The sequence below is a fragment of the Microtus pennsylvanicus genome, chromosome 13 (assembly GCF_037038515.1).
Source record: "Microtus pennsylvanicus isolate mMicPen1 chromosome 13, mMicPen1.hap1, whole genome shotgun sequence".
Taxonomy (NCBI): Eukaryota; Metazoa; Chordata; class Mammalia; order Rodentia; family Cricetidae; genus Microtus; species Microtus pennsylvanicus.
Window position 1 is genome coordinate 59,996,070 of NC_134591.1, and position 22,815 is coordinate 60,018,884.

Consider the following 22,815-nt stretch of genomic DNA (forward strand, 5'->3'; position numbering starts at 1 on the left):
ACAGGACTGCCATCTGAACAGTACTTCCACACACCTCACCAGATCTCACCTGGAGCCTGGAGGTCTCCATGGCGATTCGTATTCACAGACTGTGGGAAGAATGGCAGTGTGGAGTGGTTCTGATTCCAGACAATTCATGCTGCTATTAGTTTCCTCATCTGTAGACCCGGGGTCTTTACATGTGCTGCGGAGCTGGCGAGGGGACACAGGAGTCAGCAGCAGTCACTCGTGCATGCCAGGCATCCTGGGGTTGTTCAGTCTGGACCATCCGACTTGATCCCTGCAGCTTCTCTGAGAAATCGAGACTGCGGGACTCTTTGGGTTCTCACCCAACAGACAGCCATGCTGGGATTTTGCTTCTGGCCGATAGATGCTCATTTGCAGGAAGTACCCAGCACTGAGGCTCAGTTCATACGTTTTTTTTTTTTGACATGATCCTAGCTGGCTACAATGTCAATGAAATCGATTCATTCCTCTCAGAGACCAGAGTGAGTTCTCCAGGCAAGGTCCTCATTAGGCCTCAGTGTTCTGAGTTTAGCTCTGGGCTGCCCAGCTGGGCAAAAGCAAGAGAGAGCCAGACCTGGCTCAGAGACCCTGCAAATACTGAAGAAGAGTTTTTTGTTTTTGTTTTGTTTGTTCATTTGTTTTTAACATTTCTCAAAATATTTCTGGTTCCCAAATGTTAGAGGCCTTCCTGGATCTAGCCCCTGGGCCCTATAGATCCAGCCACACTAGGCAGGACTGATTGTGGCTGACAGGAGGAGGTGGGTCTGGAGCAGGGTGGGAGATGGTTTGTATCATGTACAATGGAGGAGCCTGAAGGTAGAAAGGGGCTGGAGTCAAGAGTATGGTTTGTCCTGGGCTTGGCTGCAACACAAATGAGCCAGTGACCCTTGGGACAGGGGCCTTGGAAGCAAGCATGCAGCAGGGCTTCTGTGCCCCTGGGTCAGGGCCAGCTGCTCTACCTGGAATGCCAGCTCTTCTCTCCCAGGCCCACACTGAGTGCTTCTTTCAGGAAGCATAGCTACATCATTTCTCCCCCACAATTCCCAGGTGCTAGAGACCTGGTGCAGCACCAGGCAGCCGCAGAGGGCAGGAGGGAACCTGAGCCCTGATATACAAGTCCCCTCATGATCTTTGGCCACTTGGGGTCGATGGGACTACGTGCTTGCTCTTCTGAGGCCCAAAGGAGACTTTGCAGCCTCAGACCAACAGGTCCCCACCTGGCTCCATGAAAGCATTGCAGATCCAAGCGATACCACCTGTGTGGCATGGACAGCTGCCCACGCCAGCCTTGGGGCCGACTGCTCTCTCCAGCCACTGACTGTCCACATTCTCTCTGTTTCAGCTCCACCCTCAGACAGAGGCCTGGCATCTCCCAGGGAGCTCCAGGGACTTAGATGTAATCACAGCCCAAATTTATTGAGCATTTACTTGGTGCCAGGTGCTGAGATAAGCATTGTGCCTGGTCTGTCTTACTTAACCCTCACCACAGTCCCCTGAGCTGAACATGGGGTGTCTCTGTGTCATCACGACGAGGCTGCGATTCAGAGAGATGCAGTGACTTGCTATTTACATTACAGATTTGGGATCTGAACCGAACCGTATGCTTCCTTTCCCAGTCTGTCACAACTGCTCAGTCCCTGGCAGTGGGAGCACGGGATCCAAACCCAGGGCTTTAGGATGGAAGAGCTCTTCTCAGACCCGCGACCTTCATGGCCACCCAACCCTTACAGACCCCACATATGCCCGTGGATACTTGATGCGGTCCTAGGGTCTGGTATGAATCTTCAGACTATTCCAGAGCTCAGACACATTTCAGCCAGGCTTGTGAGTGTGGGGGCCATGACATTGGCTTCTACTGGAGAAACACCTGTGAGGAAAGAGGCTTAAGTGTGGTGGCTGGGCAGGAAGGGAGAGCGCTCTGACGTAAGCACAGAATGTTTCTTTGGATGAAGGGAGAGGGGGTTTGGGTCCCTTATCAGGTATTGCATGGAAGAGACGGGGATGCAGGCGTTGCTCCAGGTAGTATCTGCCTAACATGCATGAGACCCTGGGTTCAAACGGAACCACACATACACGTACACGCACACACACGTGCACACATGCGCACATGCACACACATCCGACATCCCTTGAGAGAAAATGAGAGCCCGGTGCTGTAAGATTGGGGAGAAACTAAAGAGCAGCGAGGGAGAGCAGGTGTGTAACTGTTTTCTGCATGTGTCTGTTCTTAACAACTTTATATATGCTTATAATCTACTGCGATTGTATTCACACCCCCATTGCCCTGTCTTATCCCCGTCTCATTTTTCCCAACTAGTCGTGGGGGCGGGGAGAGAGATCGATTCTTGTTCATTTTAACCAAGGCTGTTCGTATGAGCACAGGTGGAGGAGGGCTTTTGACTGTAACACAGGTGATGTCTAAGAGGCTCCCCGACTGAAGGAAACAACTCCCTCTCCGTTTGTCTGTTTCCCTGCGTGCACAATTGTGTGCACACTCTTGAATGAAAGTATTCCCTGGGGATGGATTTGTGTGTGTGGCATGAGACCATAAGGAGGCCTGGGCAGGTATGCAAGTCATTGGTGGCTCTTCATAGAATGTGTTTCTCCAGGGTAGAGCCTGTTCTAACTCCTGCCCTGTGACCCTGAGGATGGCTCACAGGAATTCCACCTGCCACAGAGCCTCCATAAGGCCTTTGCGGAAGCCACTGAACGCTGAATAAAGATGAAGGAACAGGCAAGAAAAAGCAAGGCCTGTCTTTTTTTCCATTGTGATTCTCGAACTCAAACTGCTCACCAAGTTCCGTCTTTGGCCCTCTTGAGGGACTCTTTGGGCGCTGAGCCTTGAGGCTGGTTCCTTAGTGAGAACAACAGTCATGCCCCTCTCCACCCTTTCCCCGCTACAGTACGACAGGAGAGGCATGACTGAGGGCAGCTTGGGCATGTGAGAAGAGCCAGCAGACCTTTCTGATTTTGTCTCCTATGATAGGGAGAATCCCCCGCTCTGTGTTATTGCATGGTTTAGAAGGGCCGGATTCAGGGTAAAGTTGTGTAGTCAGAGGCTGCCCGTTTGTTTCCTGGCCACCCAGACCCCAAATAATCACACAGAAAGTGTATTCATTACAAGACTGCTTAGCCTATTAGCTCGGGATGCTTACTAACTAACTCTTGCAACTTGAATTAACCCATTTCTATTAATCTGGGTATCTACAAGAGGCTGTGGCTTACGGGTAAGGATCTGGCGTCTGTCTCCTTCGGGGCAGCTATAGGGTGTCTGTCTCCTCAACTCTGCCTATTCTCTCTCTCTCTCTCTCTCTCTCTCTCTATATATATATATATATATATATATATATATATATATATATATATATATATATATATATATTCAGATTTCCCACCTGACTATCTTGTGTCCTGCCATAGGCCCAAAGCAGCCTCTCTATTAACTAATGGTAATGTATATTCACAGCATACAGAGGGGAGTCCCACACCATTGCTGTTCCACAGAAGTGATTGGTGAGCAATGGTGAAGAGAAGAGCAGGTCTCAGATAGCAAGTGAGGGCCAAGTGCACCCTGTTTGTAAGTGTAGCAGCCACCCTCCTTGTCCTGTAAAGGAGGAACAAGAAACAGGTGGATGATGGTATTTGAAAGCCTCCTTTCTCCTCTTGCACCAGGGGATATTGTGTCAATTACCAGACTGACAAGTTAGACTATAAGATGCCCCAGTACATCTGCATTGCAAAGAGCAAATCGTGTTCACCATCCATGTAGTTCAAATAGCGCAAGCATTCCATTTATGCTAAAAACTCATCTGTGTCTATATGACTGTCACTGGTTGTCCTTGGTTTCATTTGGGAGCTCTGTTCTGGGGCCTGTGATGTTTCTGGTGCTGTCCCTAGAGAATTAGAGGTGACAGAGAGGAGGACACAGGGTGAGGAAGCATGGAGGATTCTCTTCTGATGCCTTCTGTGGCCTCACTGGTCAGGTAACAGATGAAGTCTCTGCTCAGCTAGGCCAGAGTAAGTGACCAAAGAGAGTTGTCGATGTGGAGCAGCAACATGGAGTGCATGAGTCCTAGGAGGTCAGAGTCAGTGTACGACAACGATGCAGTGCCCAGGTCGGCTGCTTAGGTTTCAAGCCCAGCCTGGTCCTGATCCGCTGTGTGGCCTTGGGCTGCACCCCATCCTTCCGCACCCCCACTGATCCTCAGTCTCCTCATCTGTGGAAGGAAGATAGTTGTAGCATCTCTGTCTATTGTGAGATGTGTGTTCAGATGAAGTCTGACATGACTCAGCTGGTAAATATGCTTGACACCAAACCCACTGACCTGAGTTCCATACCTAGAACCCACATAGTGGAAGGAGAAAGAAATGACTGTTGAAGTTGTTCTCCGACCTCCACACGTGTCTTAGGGCCTGTGAGTATCTGCACCCCCTGCATCACACACACACACACACACACACACACACACACACACACACACACGTGTAAAAAGTGTCCAGATGAAGCTCTGAGCAGTACACCAGGTTGTATTAAACATCCAACAGCTCATGAGACTCCTCCTGCTTTTTAGGTTGTGGTTCACTGATTCTCTAGATCCTCTGCTGTGTTCAGTAAAATGGGGTATCTAAGCCCAACCTGAGACATAACAGCGAGAATACAAGTCATATACCCCGGACCAGGCACAGGCCAGGCTGAATATTGGACCTTCAGGGGTAGCTGTCTACAGCTTAGGGGTCCTCTGGCCTATTCTTATAAATCAAATAAGGTTGGACTGTAGTGCCAATTGCCAGCTTTCACACCACAGGGAAACTGAGCCATTGCAGCAGAGGTCATATTTATTAGATCTGGTACATACACGCGCACACATATGCATATAAATGACACGATTTTCTCATTTATAAAATGTATAATTATTTATATTTAATTCACACAATAATACTTGTGTTGCCTGGCAGTAAATCATATACTAGCTGTGTAAAGAACTCTAGCCCTACATCTCCGGGAGTCTAGAATCATGTAAAGAAAACTCACAGGCAGGCTCCATTGTAGGGAATTTGAATGAATGAATACATGAATGATAGTGACGTAGGAATTGACATGTAATCAGAACTCCTATATAACTCCACAGAAGGCCTCCAAAAGCTCCAAGCACTTACAGTGTGGACTTACGTAAGTCTAAGATGAGTTAATTGACAGGGGAAGCCAGCTTAGTTAGTGGGCTATGAGTTCCAGGATTGTGGAAGCCAGTAATCACAGCCAACCATTGGGACAGTACTTTCTATTCTATGAAGACATGCTCTTAAGGGATTTTTGTGCTTTATGGTAAGACATCATATTAATAGGGGTTCTCTCAAGATACAGAACTGGTAGAAAAACATACACACGCACACACACACACACACATGCATACATACATATGAAGGGGATTTATTAGAATCGCTTAGAGACTGTGGCCTAGGTAGTCCAACAATGACTGTCTCTCATGGGAAAGGCCAAGCGTCAAGAAGTTGTTCAGTCCAAAGAGACCTGATGTATCAGGAGTCTCAATCTGGTGCTGGATCCTCAAGGAATTCATAGAAATCTGCTGGTCTCCTGAAGAAGTGGGTTCAAATACCAGCAACGGGATGGCTTCAGCAGCAGGATAGATGAACTTGTCAACAAGAATGAGGGCAAGCAGGCAAAAAGCTTCTTCCTTGTCATTTATGTGGGCAGATTTCGGGTTAGTCTTTCCCCCTCAGATGAGGGGAATGAAGAAAACCCCCCTAGGTGTGCTGAACTTGGGTTTTAGTTGATTCTCAACATAACAATATTGACTACCATAATTTGCTATCCCAGATACTGAGGATGGTGATTGATGTTTCGTAGAGGAAGTGATGTTTAACTGGGGTTTTGATGGATGAGTATGTGTTTGCTCGATGGTGAATTGGAGAGAGTAGGTGTTTGGGGTACCTTTAAAATAGTGGTGATGGTGGGTACGAGATGGGGAGCAGGGAGGAAGGCAGAAATGTCTACAGGGGTCAGACCGCAGAGGGAGCCATTACAGGGGTCAGATCATGGAGGGAACCTCTATATGGCTTTATCCTCAGAATAAGAAAAGGTGTAGAAAGGGTTCTTTCTTTTCCTTTACTCTGTGTTATTCTTCCAGATCATTATTTATTCTCTAATGAGTCATCGGGAGGTCAGAGGGCCAGCCTTTGCTGGCACATCCTAAGAGGTACTCTACAGTACTCCCTGAGGCACTAATGGGGAGAGGGTATCTGAAACAGGGAGGCTGGTAGTGGGGAAGTCAGTCACACAGATCCAGGGGAGAGATGGTCAAATTTCACGTGAGAAAGGAATGGCGGGCCTGGCATGATGTTCAGAGAACAGGGTGTGGCAGAGGAGAAGCCAGCAACTGCATTTAGGAGGAGAGGTCCTGAGTCTGCTGCCCACGCTCGAGCCCAGCGATTCCCTCAAGCCAGGCTGCCTGGAACACGAAGGGGAACAGCTTATCATTGCTTGCCGCTAATCTCAGGCCCGTTTTGCTGTCTTTTGGAACTGGAGTTATTCTATTCCGGAGGTTTGGGACCCAGTGCAAGCATCAGGTTTTGTGAGATTCTGAGACCTGTGACCCTAATTGCCAAGGGAGGCAAAGATCACCAGCTTAAGTCATAAAAAGAGGTTCAAGGTGGAGGACTCATGCCTGACAAGGGTCAGGGGTCACTGGACAGGACAGAACCACTGATTTGTGGGGTCCTTGGCACCTCTGTCTTGGTTTGATTGACAGGTAGCAGGAAATGAACAACACCAAGCTCCAGGTCCACTGCCCCAATTGTCACCCTTGCTCCTCCTGAGAGGACAGTGTGAGCCCCTGGTCAGCATGTTGGGGCTTCACGTAGAATGACCAGCACAGGAAGAGCCCAGTGTAGTTGGAAAGCATGTAGGATGAGGGGCCAGGCATTGACAGGGGCAGCCCTGCACTCTGCCATTTGGCCTGTTAGCCTGGGGTCAGCACCCAGCGTTCCCTGGTAACCTCACCAAGGAGTCACAGTGCCTCTGTGCATAGGTCATTGGGAGGATTGGGTAAGATCATCAAGCCATTTAGTGAAGTTTTATTAGAATTATTATACACCAAGCATTAGTCTATGAAACCCAGTGGAGAACAAATTAGGCCTCCAAATGCCATCCTCATGGAATATGCTTTGTAGCAGGGTGACACCGTTAATCAGTGACCATGTCATCCTGATGACCCAGCAGATAATAGCTCATATTTGATGTTATATAAACATATTAAATATTATATGTTAAAATATATTACTGCTTTGGGCCTGGTGGTGCACACCTAAAATCTCAGACTTTGGAGGTCGAGGCAGAGGGGATCAGGGACTCAAGACTGTCCTTGGGCTATGTAAGACTCTGCCTCAAAAAAAAAAGAGCATATGAAAGGAAAAAGTGAGGAAGAAAACAAGTCACATATATAGTGTATAAATTTTTTATGAATATGTGATGATATATATCAAATGTATCATATCCTCATCTCTGATCTAACAGAAGGGCTGAGATGAACTAGAGACTGTTCTTTTGAGACTAAGCAAATTCATGCCAAGGCAAGGTATGGGTAAGTGTGCAATGAAAAGTCCAGCAGCTAAAACGACAGATGTTGTGAAGGTGATAAAGACCATGGTGAGGCGGAAGGACCTGGCATGAAGGCACTAATCAGATCTCTTCTCTTTCTCCACCCTTTCCCCGGGCCCACCCTGCCTAGATGCAGACTCATCTCTTCTACAGCCTCCTTTCTTCCTTGCATGCTGGGGGCTGTGGGAAGACAAGCTTCTTTACACTCCATCTTGCCTCTTTAAGTCATCAGTTACATGACTATGGAGACTAGTTACTTGATAGTAGCAAGACATCAAGACATATAGAGGGTGTTCGTGGGTAGCATAAGCGGCTCTTCATTATAAGTTAGGAGTCCAAGTCTCAAATTAAAAATGAACCTAGCACGATGTAGTTCTAGCTGTAATCCGGCCATAGAGGAGAGCCATCGTCATACAATCACAGAGCATACATATTATGTTGATTGGCAGGAGCTGTGCGTTGTAGAGGGCAAAGTTCCCCACCCCTAATCTACACCAGAACTCTTCAATGCCAAGCACGCCTTTAACAATGCCGTTCTGGGCTGTGTTTGATGTAAATATTCCACTCGTGATTTTGTAAGCAATCAAAGGGAAGTTTTATAGACAGGAGAGCAAGAATGGCTGTAATATCTATGCAGAAAAACTCACAGAAAACAAAACAAAACAAATCAAGGAACCAAGTGCCTCGGAAAAATTACTTTGTGGCTTATCTGTAATCTGCGTCTGTCCAAAGACCTTCATCAGACACACAATAAAAGACTAGACTTTAGACATTACTCTTGATATTATTTAGGGACAAATGTATAAGATGGGTACATTAGATTTTTACAAATCAGAGTATTCAATGTAGACTCTTGGATGATGGCCTCTAAAGTCTGCAGTCCTCATCCCAAGAAGGATGCAGGAGAAAGGGAACACATGTGGACGTGTTGTGCCTCAGTTGGAAAGAATGTTACCTTTTCACAACCGGGCTCTTTCATTTGCTAGCTGCATGGCCTTGACCAAGCAAGCTGCTTCTCCTCTCTGCAGCAGCACTGTCGTCTGTAAAATGGGGACAACACACACGTGCCCCATAACTTCCTTTGGTAGGTTAAGCAAACTTGTTCCATTGGGCCCAGAAGAATGCCTAGCACTCAGTGCCTCCACGATAGCCCTACTATGTGTTAAACTGCATTGTCTCCAAAAATCTGTTGAGGACCGAGACCTACAAATGTGACCTTTGGGAATAGTCTTTGCGGAAGATGCCTTCACGGTGGGGTGATAAGGGTGTACCCTGTCCAGCACAGGACCCAGATAGAGCAGAAGGGTAACATACACGGAAGGACAACTGGAGGGACACATCTGTGCACGAAGAACCCCACAGATTGCCTGCAGCCAGGAAAAGTGGGAAGAGGGAAGGAAAGACAATCCCCACCCCCACCCACCCAGGCAAGGCTTCCTTACTGTGACCTTGTGTCCTTTAACTATGCAGCAATGACAATATAGAATGTATATGTTAGTTCCTGGTGTCACTTTGCTACGCCATCAGCCCTGCTGGCTAGCATGGCCTTTAGAAGAGAAAAACAGACCCATTTCCAAATGAGGAATGGAAACCCAGAGAGGCGAGGGGTACAGTTTGGTTCATCTTGTCCTAGGTGAAGGAACTGGATTTGAACCCCACTCTCTCCGAGCCCCCAAGACATCTCACTCTCCCTTCACTGTGTGACCTATCTGGATCAGAGATTGGGATTAAAGAGGTAACATGAGGAGTGGACCCCTTCATTACAGCCTGGTCCCAGCTGAGACCCACTTCAGAGCGGGCTGATTAAGAACAGCTCATTAAGTAAGGAGCGGCAAGCATTTGAGAGGGACTTTTTAAAAAGAATCAACTTTTATTTATAGTGACGTTCCAGTCATTAATTTCAAAGGAAGAAAGCCCAAAGCAGAAGCAGGTTCATTAAAAATTTGACATTAGTAATTTAATTAAATTGGGTCTTTGCGTCTTGTTGCGGCAAATGAAACGTTAGTTCTACACCAGTTCTCAGCCTGTTTGCCGTCGGTTCCCTCCCCTCACCTTAGCTTGCTTTCTTCTCTAAATGTTTACCTGGCCCCCTCCACTCCCAGCGCTCTTACACATGTCACCTCATTGTCTGTGCTGTAAGCCAGGAGAAAGACTGGGTGAGTCGGAAGTAGGGCATCTTGGGAAAGGCTGGATGAACCAGAAGTAATAAAACTGAGCCAGAAGCAGGGCATCTTGGGAAAGGCTGGATGAACCGGCAGTAAGGGATTATGGGAAATTCTCAATTTGCCAGCAATGTGGGGTGCTGGCCATAAAAAATAGAGCTGAGCCAATAGCTGGGCATCCTGGGAAATGTTCAGAGAACCACCTGCAGGGGATCATGAGAAATACAACTGAGCCAACTACAGAGGATCATAGGAAACAAACTATGGGTTAACGGTGAGGAATGATGGGAAAAACAAAGCCAGCAGCAAGGGATTGTGGGAAACATCCAGTAAGCTAGCAGCAGAGGATTGTGGCACACATTTATTTGGTGATCCAGCAAGAGGTGATCATGGGAAAGAGTGAGCCATAGCAGCTCACGAGAAATACTATCCAGGGCCAACTGACAGAGAGTAGCAGAAGCAAATCCTTTCACCTGGGTCTTCTGACATGCCAGAGATAGAGAATGCTCGGATCCTTAACATTTGCAAAGCAAGCCTCTGAGGATAGGGACCAGTTCTACCTAGATGGCTGTACTCCAAGCGCTGAGCACAGTTGGCCCACGATAAATTTCTGTTGCACAAATGAGCTCATACGTGAATGAATAGCTTCAACCACTAATTATCGACACAAGTATGTCCCTTTAAGTCCCAGGCACTCTGTTAGTCCCCAGGGTACACATGTGAACCAGCCCTGGCCACTGTCCTCCCAGTCCTGCAGCCCAGTGTAGCAAGTGTGCAGCTTTTATGAATGAACCTCCAAACACCAGATGTGTTGGGGGAAATGAGACTCAAAGATCCCATGGAACTCAAAGTCACGCAGGAGACAGTGGCGGCACCTGGCTTCAGACCCAGACCAGAATAACTCCAAAGCCTGCCGTTTCCCTCTGCATGGAGCTGCGTCCTCACAGAAAGGGAGGAAAAGGGGAGCTGGGAGGAGAAGAAGAGGAAGTTGGAGAAGTCTACCCTGTAGATTGCTGAGATTGTTGAGCCTGGTGGAGAGGGTTTAGAAGGCAGGCACCAACAGCAGGGTGGGCAGGAAGCAGATGCTGCAAAGGCTTTAGAGAGGCCAGAGATCCAGCCCACTCTTCTCCATTTCCCTCATGGTTGTCCACTCCGAGACGTTGACCCCTACGTTATCTTTTTAGGGCCTTAGCATCCTTGTTCCATCTGCCTGGAATTGATAATTCTTGCTAATCTCAGAGTTGAGCAGAGGTGTGACCTTTTGAGGAAGTCACCTCTGAGCCCCCCGCCTGGTCCATCTTCTACCACAGCAGGTAGGCCATCTCTTATGGTCCCTGTACCTCCCAAGGGGCTGAATGGTAGATTCACTTGATTTGTACTTAATGTGTGTGCCAGGCTTTGTTCTGAGTCCTTTGAGTTCCTGAGCTCAAGTGAATAGTCGCCATGACCCTTTCGGGAAGGTGCTGTTACAGTGTCCACTTAACCAGTGGGGAAACTGAGTCACAGAACACTTCAGGGATTTCACTAGGGCTCTACTGAGGTTCTGGAGTCTGCGCTCTTTCCATCAGTCTGTGACAGGCTTCTCAGGGGTGGCTTCCTAAACTATTGGTGGCAAGGGGAGGGCGGAGCTTCACGGAGAAAAACTGAACAGTGATCCTGTTCGGCAGGCTGATGTCCCTGGTCACTGCTCTGTGCTGCAATCCTGCAATGCTAGGACAGGGCGGGGGGAGCGGCGGCCTGTGGGTCAGGGGAAAATAGGAGACACGCAGGCCTAGAAGTGCTGCATCTTCCCCATAAGAGTGAGAAGTCAGGATGCTCTTGCGCCTTCCTCAAGACCATTCGCTCCGGATAATGACAGGACACGTGCAGGTGCTGTGATTGCCCTGGCTCTGGCTGCATACTGTAAGCCCGCTCCTAGCTCTGCTGAGGACACGAGAATTCAAGTCCATCTCCCCTCCTCTGTGCTTGGCCCAACCTTAACCAGCCCCTTTAACTCCCTGCCCCTGCTCTACCACAGAAACCTCCTCCATTGGTAGGGTGGCAGTCACAAAGGAAGGGACACCAGACTTAAAGAGCATCAAGCAAGAGCTATCTATACTCTTTGACTCTTGTGTAGGTTCTGAATCAAGGCAGCTATGCCCAAGATGTGAGTGTGCCCCTCTCCCAGGGGGGAGCCCTCTTCTTTAGTAATGAGGATGGATGTAACTCACACCCAGTGCTGCACGTGGACAAACAGAACATTTGGGGGTTCGAAGAGAAGTCCTCAACCTGTGACCTCTTGCACGTAACCTGTTCTTCAGAGATTGGCAGCTAAGAGAGGAGAGCCGGTCAGTAATGGCCGGTCCTATCCAGAGAAGACATGAGATCCAGACAGCTGCCCTGGCCCAAGGGGAGTTGCTAGGGTCTAAGGAGTGTAAGGCTAAATGCAGCTCACCAGTCTCGTCTTTCTCTCCTCACAGTTCTCCCAAGCCACACTTGTGGGAACCCAGGGAGGCTGCCCAACGGTGTCCAACAAGGCTCCACCTTCAACCTGGGTGACAAAGTCCGCTACAGCTGCAACCCTGGCTTCTTTCTGGAGGGTCACGCGGTGCTCACCTGCCACGCCAGTTCCGAGAACAGCGCCACGTGGGACTTTCCTCTGCCTTCCTGCAGAGGTAGGTCACTAAAGGGGGCCTGTGGGAGCTTGTGGAGGCTGGGAGGGGAGGCCCAACTTCTAGTGGAATCTTTCTCTGGATGGAGTTGCACTTTACCCAGTGAGGAATGTTTTTTTCTTTTGTGGGAATCTCAAATCCAGGAACATTGAAGTGCTCCCCCAGGTGCTCCCCCAGGCTCCTCAGCCCCACCTGACTTCCTAGTCCTTGGATTTACACTCCCCAGGTTGCTCCCATAGTAAGAAATTCACTGTACCATTGTGCCTGGCACACTGGTCCTATCTCAGAGGAAGCGTCTACTTCCGTCATGTTAGACACCATCGCTGTTAATCCCTCATCCGTGGAGCACTCCCCAGAAGATGTGTACTGACCCTCCGTCATGGTGTGTGTGCTCCTGTGTGTGCACACCCTCCGTCATGGTGTGTGTGCACGGCCTTCCGCCATGGTGTGTGTGCTCCTGTGTGTGCACACCTTCCATCATGGTGTGTGTGCTCCTGTGTGTGCACACCCTCCGTCATGGTGTGTGTGCTCCTGTGTGTGCACACCTTCCATCATGGTGTGTGTGCTCCTGTGTGTGCACACCCTCCGTCATGGTGTGTGTGCTCCTGTGTGTGCACACCTTCCATCATGGTGTGTGTGCTCCTGTGTGTGCACACCCTCCGTCATGGTGTGTGTGCTCCTGTGTGTGCACACCTTCCATCATGGTGTGTGTGCTCCTGTGTGTGCACACCCTCCGTCATGGTGTGTGTGCTCTTGTGTGTGCACACCCTCCGTCATGGTGTGTGTGCACACCCTCCGTCATGGTGTGTGTGCTCCTGTGTGTGCACACCTTCCATCATGGTGTGTGTGCTCCTGTGTGTGCACACCCTCCGTCATGGTGTGTATGCTCCTGTGTGTGCACACCCTCCGTCATGGTGTGTGTGCTCCTGTGTGTGCACACCCTCCGTCATGGTGTGTGTGCTCCTGTGTGCACCACCCTCCGTCATGGTGTGTGTGCTCCTGTGTGTGCACACCCTCCGTCATGGTGTGTGTGCTCCTGTGTGTGCACCACCCTCCGTCATGGTGTGTGTGCTCCTGTGTGTGCACCACCCTCCGTCATGGTGTGTGTGTACCACCTTCCGTCATGGTGCGTGTGCACCACCCTCCGTCATGGTGTGTGTGCTCCTGTGTGTGCACACCTTCCATCATGGTGTGTGTGCTCCTGTGTGTGCACACCCTCCGTCATGGTGTGTGTGCTCTTGTGTGTGCACACCCTCCGTCATGGTGTGTGTGCACACCCTCCGTCATGGTGTGTGTGCTCTTGTGTGTGCACACCCTCCGTCATGGTGTGTGTGCTCCTGTGTGTGCACACCTTCCATCATGGTGTGTGTGCTCCTGTGTGTGCACACCCTCCGTCATGGTGTGTGTGCTCTTGTGTGTGCACACCCTCCGTCATGGTGTGTGTGCACACCCTCCGTCATGGTGTGTGTGCTCTTGTGTGTGCACACCCTCCGTCATGGTGTGTGTGCTCCTGTGTGTGCACACCTTCCATCATGGTGTGTATGCTCCTGTGTGTGCACACCCTCCGTCATGGTGTGTGTGCTCCTGTGTGTGCACACCCTCCGTCATGGTGTGTGTGCTCCTGTGTGTGCACACCCTCCGTCATGGTGTGTGTGCTCCTGTGTGTGCACCACCCTCCGTCATGGTGTGTGTGCTCCTGTGTGTGCACACCCTCCATCATGGTGTGTGTGCTCCTGTGTGTGCACACCCTCCGTCATGGTGTGTGTGCTCCTGTGTGTGCACACCCTCCGTCATGGTGTGTGTGCTCCTGTGTGTGCACACCTTCCGTCATGGTGTGTGTGCACGGCCTTCCGTCATGGTGTGTGTGCTCCTGTGTGTGCACACCCTCCGTCATGGTGTGTGTGCTCCTGTGTGTGCACACCCTCCTTCATGGTGTGTGTGCACTGCCTTCCGTCATGGTGCATGTGCACCACCCTCCGTCATGGCCAGAGGTGTGTCTTCTAGGTGGTTTGAAAGCTTGTCATGCTGTCAATCAAAATCAACTGTCACACCTTCTCATCATCTTCCATTGTATATTGGTCTGTTTCTATCTTAAAGCTTGTGCCTGGGTTGGCATTATGCCTGTAGGTGATGTTTTCTTAGTTCTTCAAAAGAATGTATACCTTAACTTGCTTTCTATTGCTGTGATAAAACACCATGACCCAAAGCAACTTGGAGAAGAAAGCATTTATTTGGCTTACAGTTTACAGTCCATCACCAGAGGAAGCCAAAGCAGGAACTCAAGGCACAGACTGAGCAGAGGCCCTGGAGGAATGCTGCTTATTGGCTTTCTCTCCGCAGCTTACACTGCAGAGAAAGAGAAAGGCTTCTTTCTTACACCACCTAGGACCACCTGCCCAGGAGTGGCATCACCCACAGTGTCTGTGCTCTCCCCTCCTACTGCCCCAAGCTTAGCTCCTGAAATTGCTGCCAGGTTTGCAACCCATCCTGACCCCTGGTCCACTGCAGGCTAGTCCTGTACACTGTTCCCACACCATGTTGCCCCAGTCAAATGGGAATTGTTCTGGCCCTGAGACTGTCTGCCTTTCGATGGTCTTTTGCATGCCTGGCTACTCTTTTCTTCCTAAACCCTCGTCTTCAAATATAGAGCCAGAACCCACAGATGCTTGTGTGGGAGCTCTGCTGGCAGTTAAGACGTATCTGCAGGTAGCTCTTCTGCTTCAAGTTGGAGTCTCCTCTCTGATGAATCTCTCCTCTCGAAAGACTAGCCCCAGGGCCAAGCCGCTCTCGCCTCCCTCCGTCTGCACAGTTTATTCTCAGTGGCAGGGATGAAAATTACCTGGCACACGTACCTGTTCCCTTCTCCCCACTTATGTGACAAGACATCATCAATTGATCCCAGCACCCTCGCCTGCTGGAGTCTGTCTTCCAAGAGGCAAGCCACCAGTCAACCCTGGTTGCCACTGCCTCATGCTTGCTTATTCCTCCAAGAGAACTGGCCTCAGTGGTCTTGGCCTTTCCTGACAGAGCCCATGGGACTAGCGCAACTGCCCCCATCTTCTTAGGTCCCCTGTCTAGCCCAGAATCTCCATCTTTTTAGGAGCATAGCAGGAAAGACCAAGTTGATTGGGTCTGACTTTGGATCCCTCACACAGGTGTGTGGCCCTACATGGCCTGATCCCATGTGTATTTGGCCTGTTTTGTATGGCCTCTACCCATACTCGACCCTGGGGATGTCACCCTTCATATACTCACATTCTCAGGGACGTGTCAGAATTGTGACATAGTACTAGAACAGGAAATGGAGGAGTTAATGAAATTACAAATCTCAGCTGTAATCCAGGAAGCACAGTCCTTTCTTAAGCTCTATACACATTACACCCTTTGGTTCACGACAGAAACTAAAACACATGTAATCCAAGTCTTGTATACAGAGCTCATATTTGCCTACACCTTCTGGAATTCTTCCTCACCTTCCCTCTCTCCTAACTCCCAGCCCTGCTTCTGCTCTGGCAAGTAGGATGGGAAATTGGCACATTTTTCTGGACTCTCCTGTCTCCGTAAACCCACACCCTCTAAATCTCAGTGAGCAGAGACCCAGAGGCATCTGCAGGACCAAGTCCTTCACTGAAGATGCTGGGACTTTCCGTCCCTGCACAGCAAATGAGTTACCACAAACATGTGACTGATCCTGAGTCCTGTGGCCTGGTCTCCCTGGTACTGCTCCCTGCTCTTACTTGGTGGCGATGCTTCTCCTAAAAGACACAAGATGTCAGCCGTCTCTTCTTTCTCCAACCCTTTCTGCCTGGAGGCTCCCTGTAATGTGGCCTTGGTTCAGGACTTCTATCCACTCTGTAAGCCCTGGTTCCCCTCCTGATTTTACATTCTCTAATACTCCCCTCTCCCCGAAGGCATAGTGGCCTTTTAAAAACCAAATCTCTCTCTCTTCCTCCCTCTCCCCCTCTCCTCCCCCCCTCTCTCTCTCAGAAACTAGAGCTGGCTGCTAAATTGTCTCCTTGCAAACCCCAGTAGCAGCAGCAGTGATGAGAGCCAGGCCTGATTAGGCCACCACTATCCAATGTCAGTGTGTCCAGCCATGGCAGCAGTGGGTACCGGCTAACGCCGCTGACAGCAGCCACACTCCATGTGTAGTCCATGAGTGTGGCACATCTAGGACTTCCCCCTGGTCTCCCACTCCTGCAGCTCCACACTTGGTCATCTGCTATGGCCCCTCATACCTGCAGGTGTCCCTTTGTAGACCGCCACCTACCTGCCCCTCCTAACGCTCTCCCACCCCTCCTCTCCCGCCACGGATGGCACAGGTCTGACAGAGCCTCGCTGCTCACCCCAGGAGCTCTTTGCCACTGACTTTGACAACGTCCATGTGTTTAACATGGAGCACAAGATCTTTCTAGAAAGAACGCCAGACCAACTTGTCTCCCGCTGTTCAGTCTCCTCTGAAGGGGCTCCCACGTGAGCCACAGGGAAAATGTCTCCGTCTATACCTAGAAGAAAATCTCAGGGCAGAGGCTTCTGGCTGGGCGTGGGGCTGAGATGCGGTTGTTTCCTCATCTCAGAATCCTGGGCCTCCCTCTTACCCCAAGTGTTCTGCCTTTATGGATGCATCTTCAGGACATACGTGCTCATCTGACAATGATTTTTTAGGCTGTTCTTCTCAGGAGGTCAAGTCTCCCTGGAGCAAAAGTGCTCACCGGTTACCCAAACCATGCCAGGTGCCACAGCGGGACCAGCATGCTGGTTTATGTTCAGGAAGGAGCCTCCCACACAGGACTCTCCAGGGCTGATCTCATGAGATTAGTCTCCCCAATGGAAAGCTGTCTGCAAGTATTTACTGAATGTGCAGCAGCCTGGGTGAACCTTGTTCAACACTAGTGTCCAGAATGCATGCAATTGAAGAGGGAGCTCTCTGCTGGCCAAAGCTCCCCAGGCAGACTCAAAAGCCCTGATCTGTCCACTGAAACGGGGATTGGGGTCAGGGTGCAAGTCAGAGCACAGGCCGAGATGGGCTATGGAGCAGCTGGGGTTCCAGGCACAGCAGTCCTGAAGCTGACTTCCAAGGATCTCTGCTTCTGAGGCTCCTGGCCCATCTGGGTTCTGTCCAGCTAGCAGAGAGCAGAAGGCCAGGGCCATGATGTCCCTAGATCTGCCACTCTAGGCACCGTCACAAAAGCAGAGGTCCCTAAGAGACACAAGCATGGTGGAAGCTCTTTGATCCCTAGCGAGGAAGACCATGTGTGTTACAGCAGCCGGCCTCTGACTTGGAGGAGCATCGGAACAGGATCAAAGACAACTCTAGTTAGTGGAGGGAGGATTTCAGATGCTCAGGGGACAAGAAGCAGGTGACTGGGCTTTGACTTAAAGAGTCAGGACAAGCACTGCCCACTGCCACCAGACCTCCAGGGGACGGGCATTCAGTCAGCAGTTTGGACAACAGGCTCCAAGCTGCAGTAGGCATTTCTAGGCCCAAGGGGTCAGTCCCTGCAGACCGTAAAATACACCAGTGCTTGGAGTCGGACAGGTCCTAACAACAGCAGCTAGAGCTGTGTGGTCACTAGAAGGCAGCTAAACCAATCTGAGCCCTGAAGTTGGTATGTTAGCAAGAGCCCTACAGGGCTAATCCCTAATCTCCACTCATTCCCTCGGTGATCTGACAACCTTCTGTTAAGCGTCTACATATTGTGTACCAACGAGACATCATTCATCACCTGCCTATTGCGGGCCATCTAGGCATCATTAGTTACCTGCTTATTGTGGGAGGTATTGGTCTAGATACAGAAAGCTACCACGATGACTGAAGCAAACTCAAAGCCTGTGAGCTCACAGCGTTTACATCCTGGTAGTCAGAAAACGGAAAATGGCCCTCCATCAGGTAAGCTCAGACGGGGATGAGAGCTCGGAAGGCCCCTTTAGATGGAGGAAGCTCAACCTTTTAGGGGTGCTTCAGGAGAGGGCTCTCAGGAGGTGACAGGTAAACCAAGTCCTGAGTGACAAGAGGGAGCCTGTTTAGTACAGACTGGGGAAGAACATTCCAGCAAAGGGGGCAGCAAGTATAGAGACGGACCTAGAGAAGAGCCTCTTAAAGGAACAGAAGACAGACTTCTGGGGCAACATGGGCGTGGGGGGGCAGCATTGTGAGGAGCAGGGTGAGAAGGTGGGGTTGAGGTCAAAATTCAGAAGGCAGCCGTGGTGGTGGTGGGGGGGCTTTACGTGACAAGCAGGCTCAATTCAACTTACTTCTAAAGAAGGGGCCCAGGGCTGGGGGCAGGGAGATGACTCAGTAGTAAACTGAGTCCTGTGGAAGCATGCAGACTCCACTTTGATCCCAGCACCCGTGTGAAAGGTGGGCCAGGCAACTCGCACCTTTAATCCCAGAGCTGAGAAGGCAGAGACAGAGGGATCCGGGGGGCTCACTATCAACCATTTAGCAAATTGATAAGCTCCAGGTTCACTGAAAGACCCTGTATCAAAAAAATAAAAATAAATAAGACTGAGGAAGACTCCAACTTTGACCTCTGGCCTCTACACGAACCTACACACACTAGAACACACACATGTTCACACAAACGTACACACACAGGCTCATACGCACGCACACACATTCCGTCTGGATACAAGGAGAGGCACTGTATTTGGGCAGGGGACATAGGGGAGACTGTTAGCAGGTAGCTGTTGCAGGAACCTGTAGCTACTTGTAGCTCACTGGGGCTGATACAATAAACCCAGGTAGAAGACATATAGGATCTGGGTCTCAGTTTAGAGTGTAACTCATAGGCCTTGCTAATAAGCAAAGATTTGAGATTGAACAGAAAGCTCTCCCCAAAGTGCTGGCCAGATAGGAATGATAATGGTCAAATTGAGAGTGACCAGAACAAGGGTAGGGGTCTGTGCTCTCCGGAAGCTCAAGAATTAAATTCCTTAAGGTAAAATTTGAGGGTGCTGTGAGCCAGCGATATGGGGATGATCTTTCTGCAGCCAAAGGTGTCCTGCGCTAGCCACGACTATGCAGCAAGTACTGATGGGAGGAGTCAGATGTCCCAGATAGTAGTGCGGATAGTAGGGGACCCAGGTACCATCCATGGGGCCTGCTGTGACTGTCAATCAAATTGAACAGTTTGCAGCTGGGGTAAATTACAGTGTGGCCCGGGAGTAACTGAGCCTGAACCATGCAGCTGCAGCTCTTACAGTCGACCTGGAGCAGGACAAGTCACGGTGTGGGGTCTGCAGTCACCTTCCCTCTTCCGGGTCTGCGCCTTGTCATTTGTGTCAATTTGCTACGAGGTTTTGGGCTCATCCCTCAGTCTCCCTGTGCCCATTTTCCCAGCAGTCATTGGGAATAATGGCACTACGAAGTTCAAACTGAACCGAGATTCTGCTCATAGATGCTTCCGGCAGAGGGCTTTGTTCCAGCTACTGCTGCGGCTCTCTGCCGCAGACACTGCTGGCCAGCGTTGATTGACATGCTGGCCCGGCTTTGTCTAATTTAATCCTTACAGAAGCCTAAAGAGGCCATGGCGTTGCCAGCCCCTGCTGGGAATGAAGGGGCCAAGGCCTGGAGAGACAGGTGGGTGGCTCCGCTTGTGGGGTAGTTAAGAGGAAGTGACACCAAGACAGCCCACGGCTGTGCTCCCGCTGCCTGTGGTCCTGACCGACACTGCCCGCCATGGGCAAGGGTGTTGGCCATCTAGTGACCCCAGCAGAAGACTCACAGTCACAGTAACACACTGATTGTGAAGCTCCTTCCCCTTGCTGGTGCAGGGCTTGAGAGCTGGGCCCTCTGCATGTTGGGGGGGAGAGTGCCAGGAAGCCTAGTGTATCTGCCTGAGCACAGCTGGATCAGGCATGGCTCAGCCAGGCTCGTGAGGCAGAGAAACAGGTATGGGCTGGGCAGCTCTGAAGCCAGGGAGTCCTGGGTTCAAATTCTGGCTCTGGCATGGGTAGCTCTACCTACGGGGCTGTTTTAAACTCAGCCTCCATTTCCTCATCTGAAACATTGCCGAAGTTTCTTGTTAGGGGCTGTGACAAGATACTCAGATCAAAACAGCGGACAGGAGAAAGTATTTCTTCTGGCCTGAGTTCAAGGGCCTGAGGTCCGTCACAACAGGGAAGTCAAGGTCGCAGGTGCTCAGAAGCAGCTGGGCCACATTGCATCCACTGTTGGGAAAAGAGAGAAGAACGAGGGTGCTTAATCCCCTGTCTCCTCTAACGCAGTCCAGGATCCCAGCCAGGGAATGGAGTCGCCTACTGTGGGCGGTCTTCACACATCAATGGACACAGTCAAGAGAAGCCCACCACAGGCCCCATCTCCCAGGTGATTCTGGTTTCTGTCAAGTTGACAGTTGACACTAACCATCACAGGGGTGACACAGCAGACTTCCTAAGTGGTGTGGGGGTTTCCAGTGCACAGCCTAGCCCATGAGGGACACTCCACAAAGAAGAACTTCCTGTTCCAGCCCGTACTGATCACATTTCCACCGCTGTGACGAATCCATGAGAGAAAATACTAAAAAGGGGAAAGGATTTGTCTCGGCTTGTGGTTTCATTAGCTCTGGGCTAAGGGTCAGCCGGCTCCCTTGCCTTGGGCTCCCGGGGAGGCAGAACGTGGCAGTGGCAATGTGTGGAGGCAGACGTCCAGGAAGCGCTAAGAGAAGATGGGTTCACAGGTCAACACATGGCCTCAAAGGACACACCCCCAGCAACCTATTTCCTTCAACTGTGCCCCACCTCAAGAAGTTTCCATCAAATTATAAACCCATTAATGGGTCACTCCATGGAGGAAGGCAGGGCCCTTAGAATCCTGTCACCTCTTGATGACAGGCTCTCCTCCTTGGGGCCGAGTTCATAATCCTTTGAAGATTATTTTGTGAAACTACACCAACAAGGATGAGCTGAATGTCGCTCTCCCCTCAGGAGGCCCAGATGAGGGGACATTGTCAGTGGAAAGAATCTGGTGGCTAATGGCACTATTCTCATGAGCCTCTGGTTAGTACCCAAAGCTGTGGGTCCAGGAGGAAGAGGGCATGGAATAAGTGGTCTTTTTGTTTGTTTGTTTTGAATGACAGACTAGGGCTATGTGAGCTTTAGCTCACTGTGCATTCCTTTTCCCATGATGCATCTGGCTTTAATCGTGTGCAAGCCCACTCATGTATGGACACAGGGTGGTAAATAGGGTTTTCCCCCGAAGATCCATTCCGAGGACACGGGACACCTTACTGCAAAGGTACCCAAAGTCAGTTCAGACTAGATCTTTACCCTACCCCTAATTTCAGGTGAGACTGGCCAACTGCTTTGTTAGGAGACAGTGCCCATGCATCTCAGTTTGGGGTGGGGGATGGGGCGGTGTCCCAGGTTTCTAAGAGCATGGTTGGGAAAGGAGTGCGGAGGGGCGCACGCACGCTGGCATTTCAAGCCACAAGAGGTTTCAGGTTGCTGACTTTCCCTATGTGCCCGCCTTGGGGCCTGTGCTTTCAGGGAGTCTGAGCCTGGTTGCTTCTGGTTCACTCTGGGGTTTCAGGATAGTGACTTCACTCCAAAGTATGTGGCTCCCCAAGCGGGAGGAGAGATGGACAGAATCTGTATAATTAGTTATGGGGATATTTGAAAGCATATGATGGGGAAGGTCTGATTCTAGAAAGATCCTTAAAGCTGTGACTCTTAGGCCAGGGCCCTATGGCTCCCAGACACCCCAGGGCGCTCAAGAGGGAGGCCTCGCATCCTTCTTCCTTGTTCTTCTCATTCCTTCCTGCACGCACTGTGAGTCACTGAGCAGCCTATGGCTTCCAGGGTCAGAAGGGACAGAGGGATGGCTTTCTGAAATTATAGTTAATTGGAGAGACTTCAGGAGAAGCTAAAGCCAATCATAAATAAAGTCATAAGCTTGGGAAGGCAAATAAAAGCATGGCGCACCTGCACCCGGGACGCATGACTTGATGGCGGCGCAGGAGGCCCACTGCCAGAGGAGAAAGCGTAGATGAATATTTTAAGGCCTGGACATCAGCTGAAGGTCGTATTTTATGACTCCAAAGTTGTAACTGTGAAATATGATGTCTTGTTGAAAGTGTGGGGAAAATCTCCAAACAGCTTTTACAGCAATCTTCAATCACAACGGGATGGTTCCAGAGCCGGCGGGTCAGAGGAGCCCAGGGCGGAGGAAGAATGACAAATTCTTTGAGTGCGCAGGTGGCTCTGGTCTAAGGGTTCTTCGAGACCTGGTTCCTGCTTTCAGGATGGTCCACGAGTCCCTGACTGATGCTGGGACGTTTGAAAGTCTTCCAAGGACCTAGCAAGCCACTGTCAAAATGGAAGGGTCTTTAGTGTAGAGGAGACTGCCGTCCCGGTATCAAGACTGAGCTAGAACCCTAAC

General features: G+C 50.3%; 1 protein-coding gene across 5 annotated transcripts in view; it reads left to right on the plus strand.

Moving 5' to 3' along the window:
• Csmd2 (CUB and Sushi multiple domains 2) overlaps positions 1 to 22,815 on the plus strand; it is a 547,650-nt gene that overhangs the window by 186,096 nt on the left and 338,739 nt on the right. For all 5 annotated transcript variants that reach the window (XM_075945152.1, XM_075945154.1, XM_075945155.1 and 2 more), the window contains exon 4: positions 12,243 to 12,437. In XM_075945152.1, the coding sequence (XP_075801267.1) occupies positions 12,243 to 12,437 (195 nt within the window). The remainder of the gene's footprint in view (positions 1 to 12,242; positions 12,438 to 22,815) is intronic.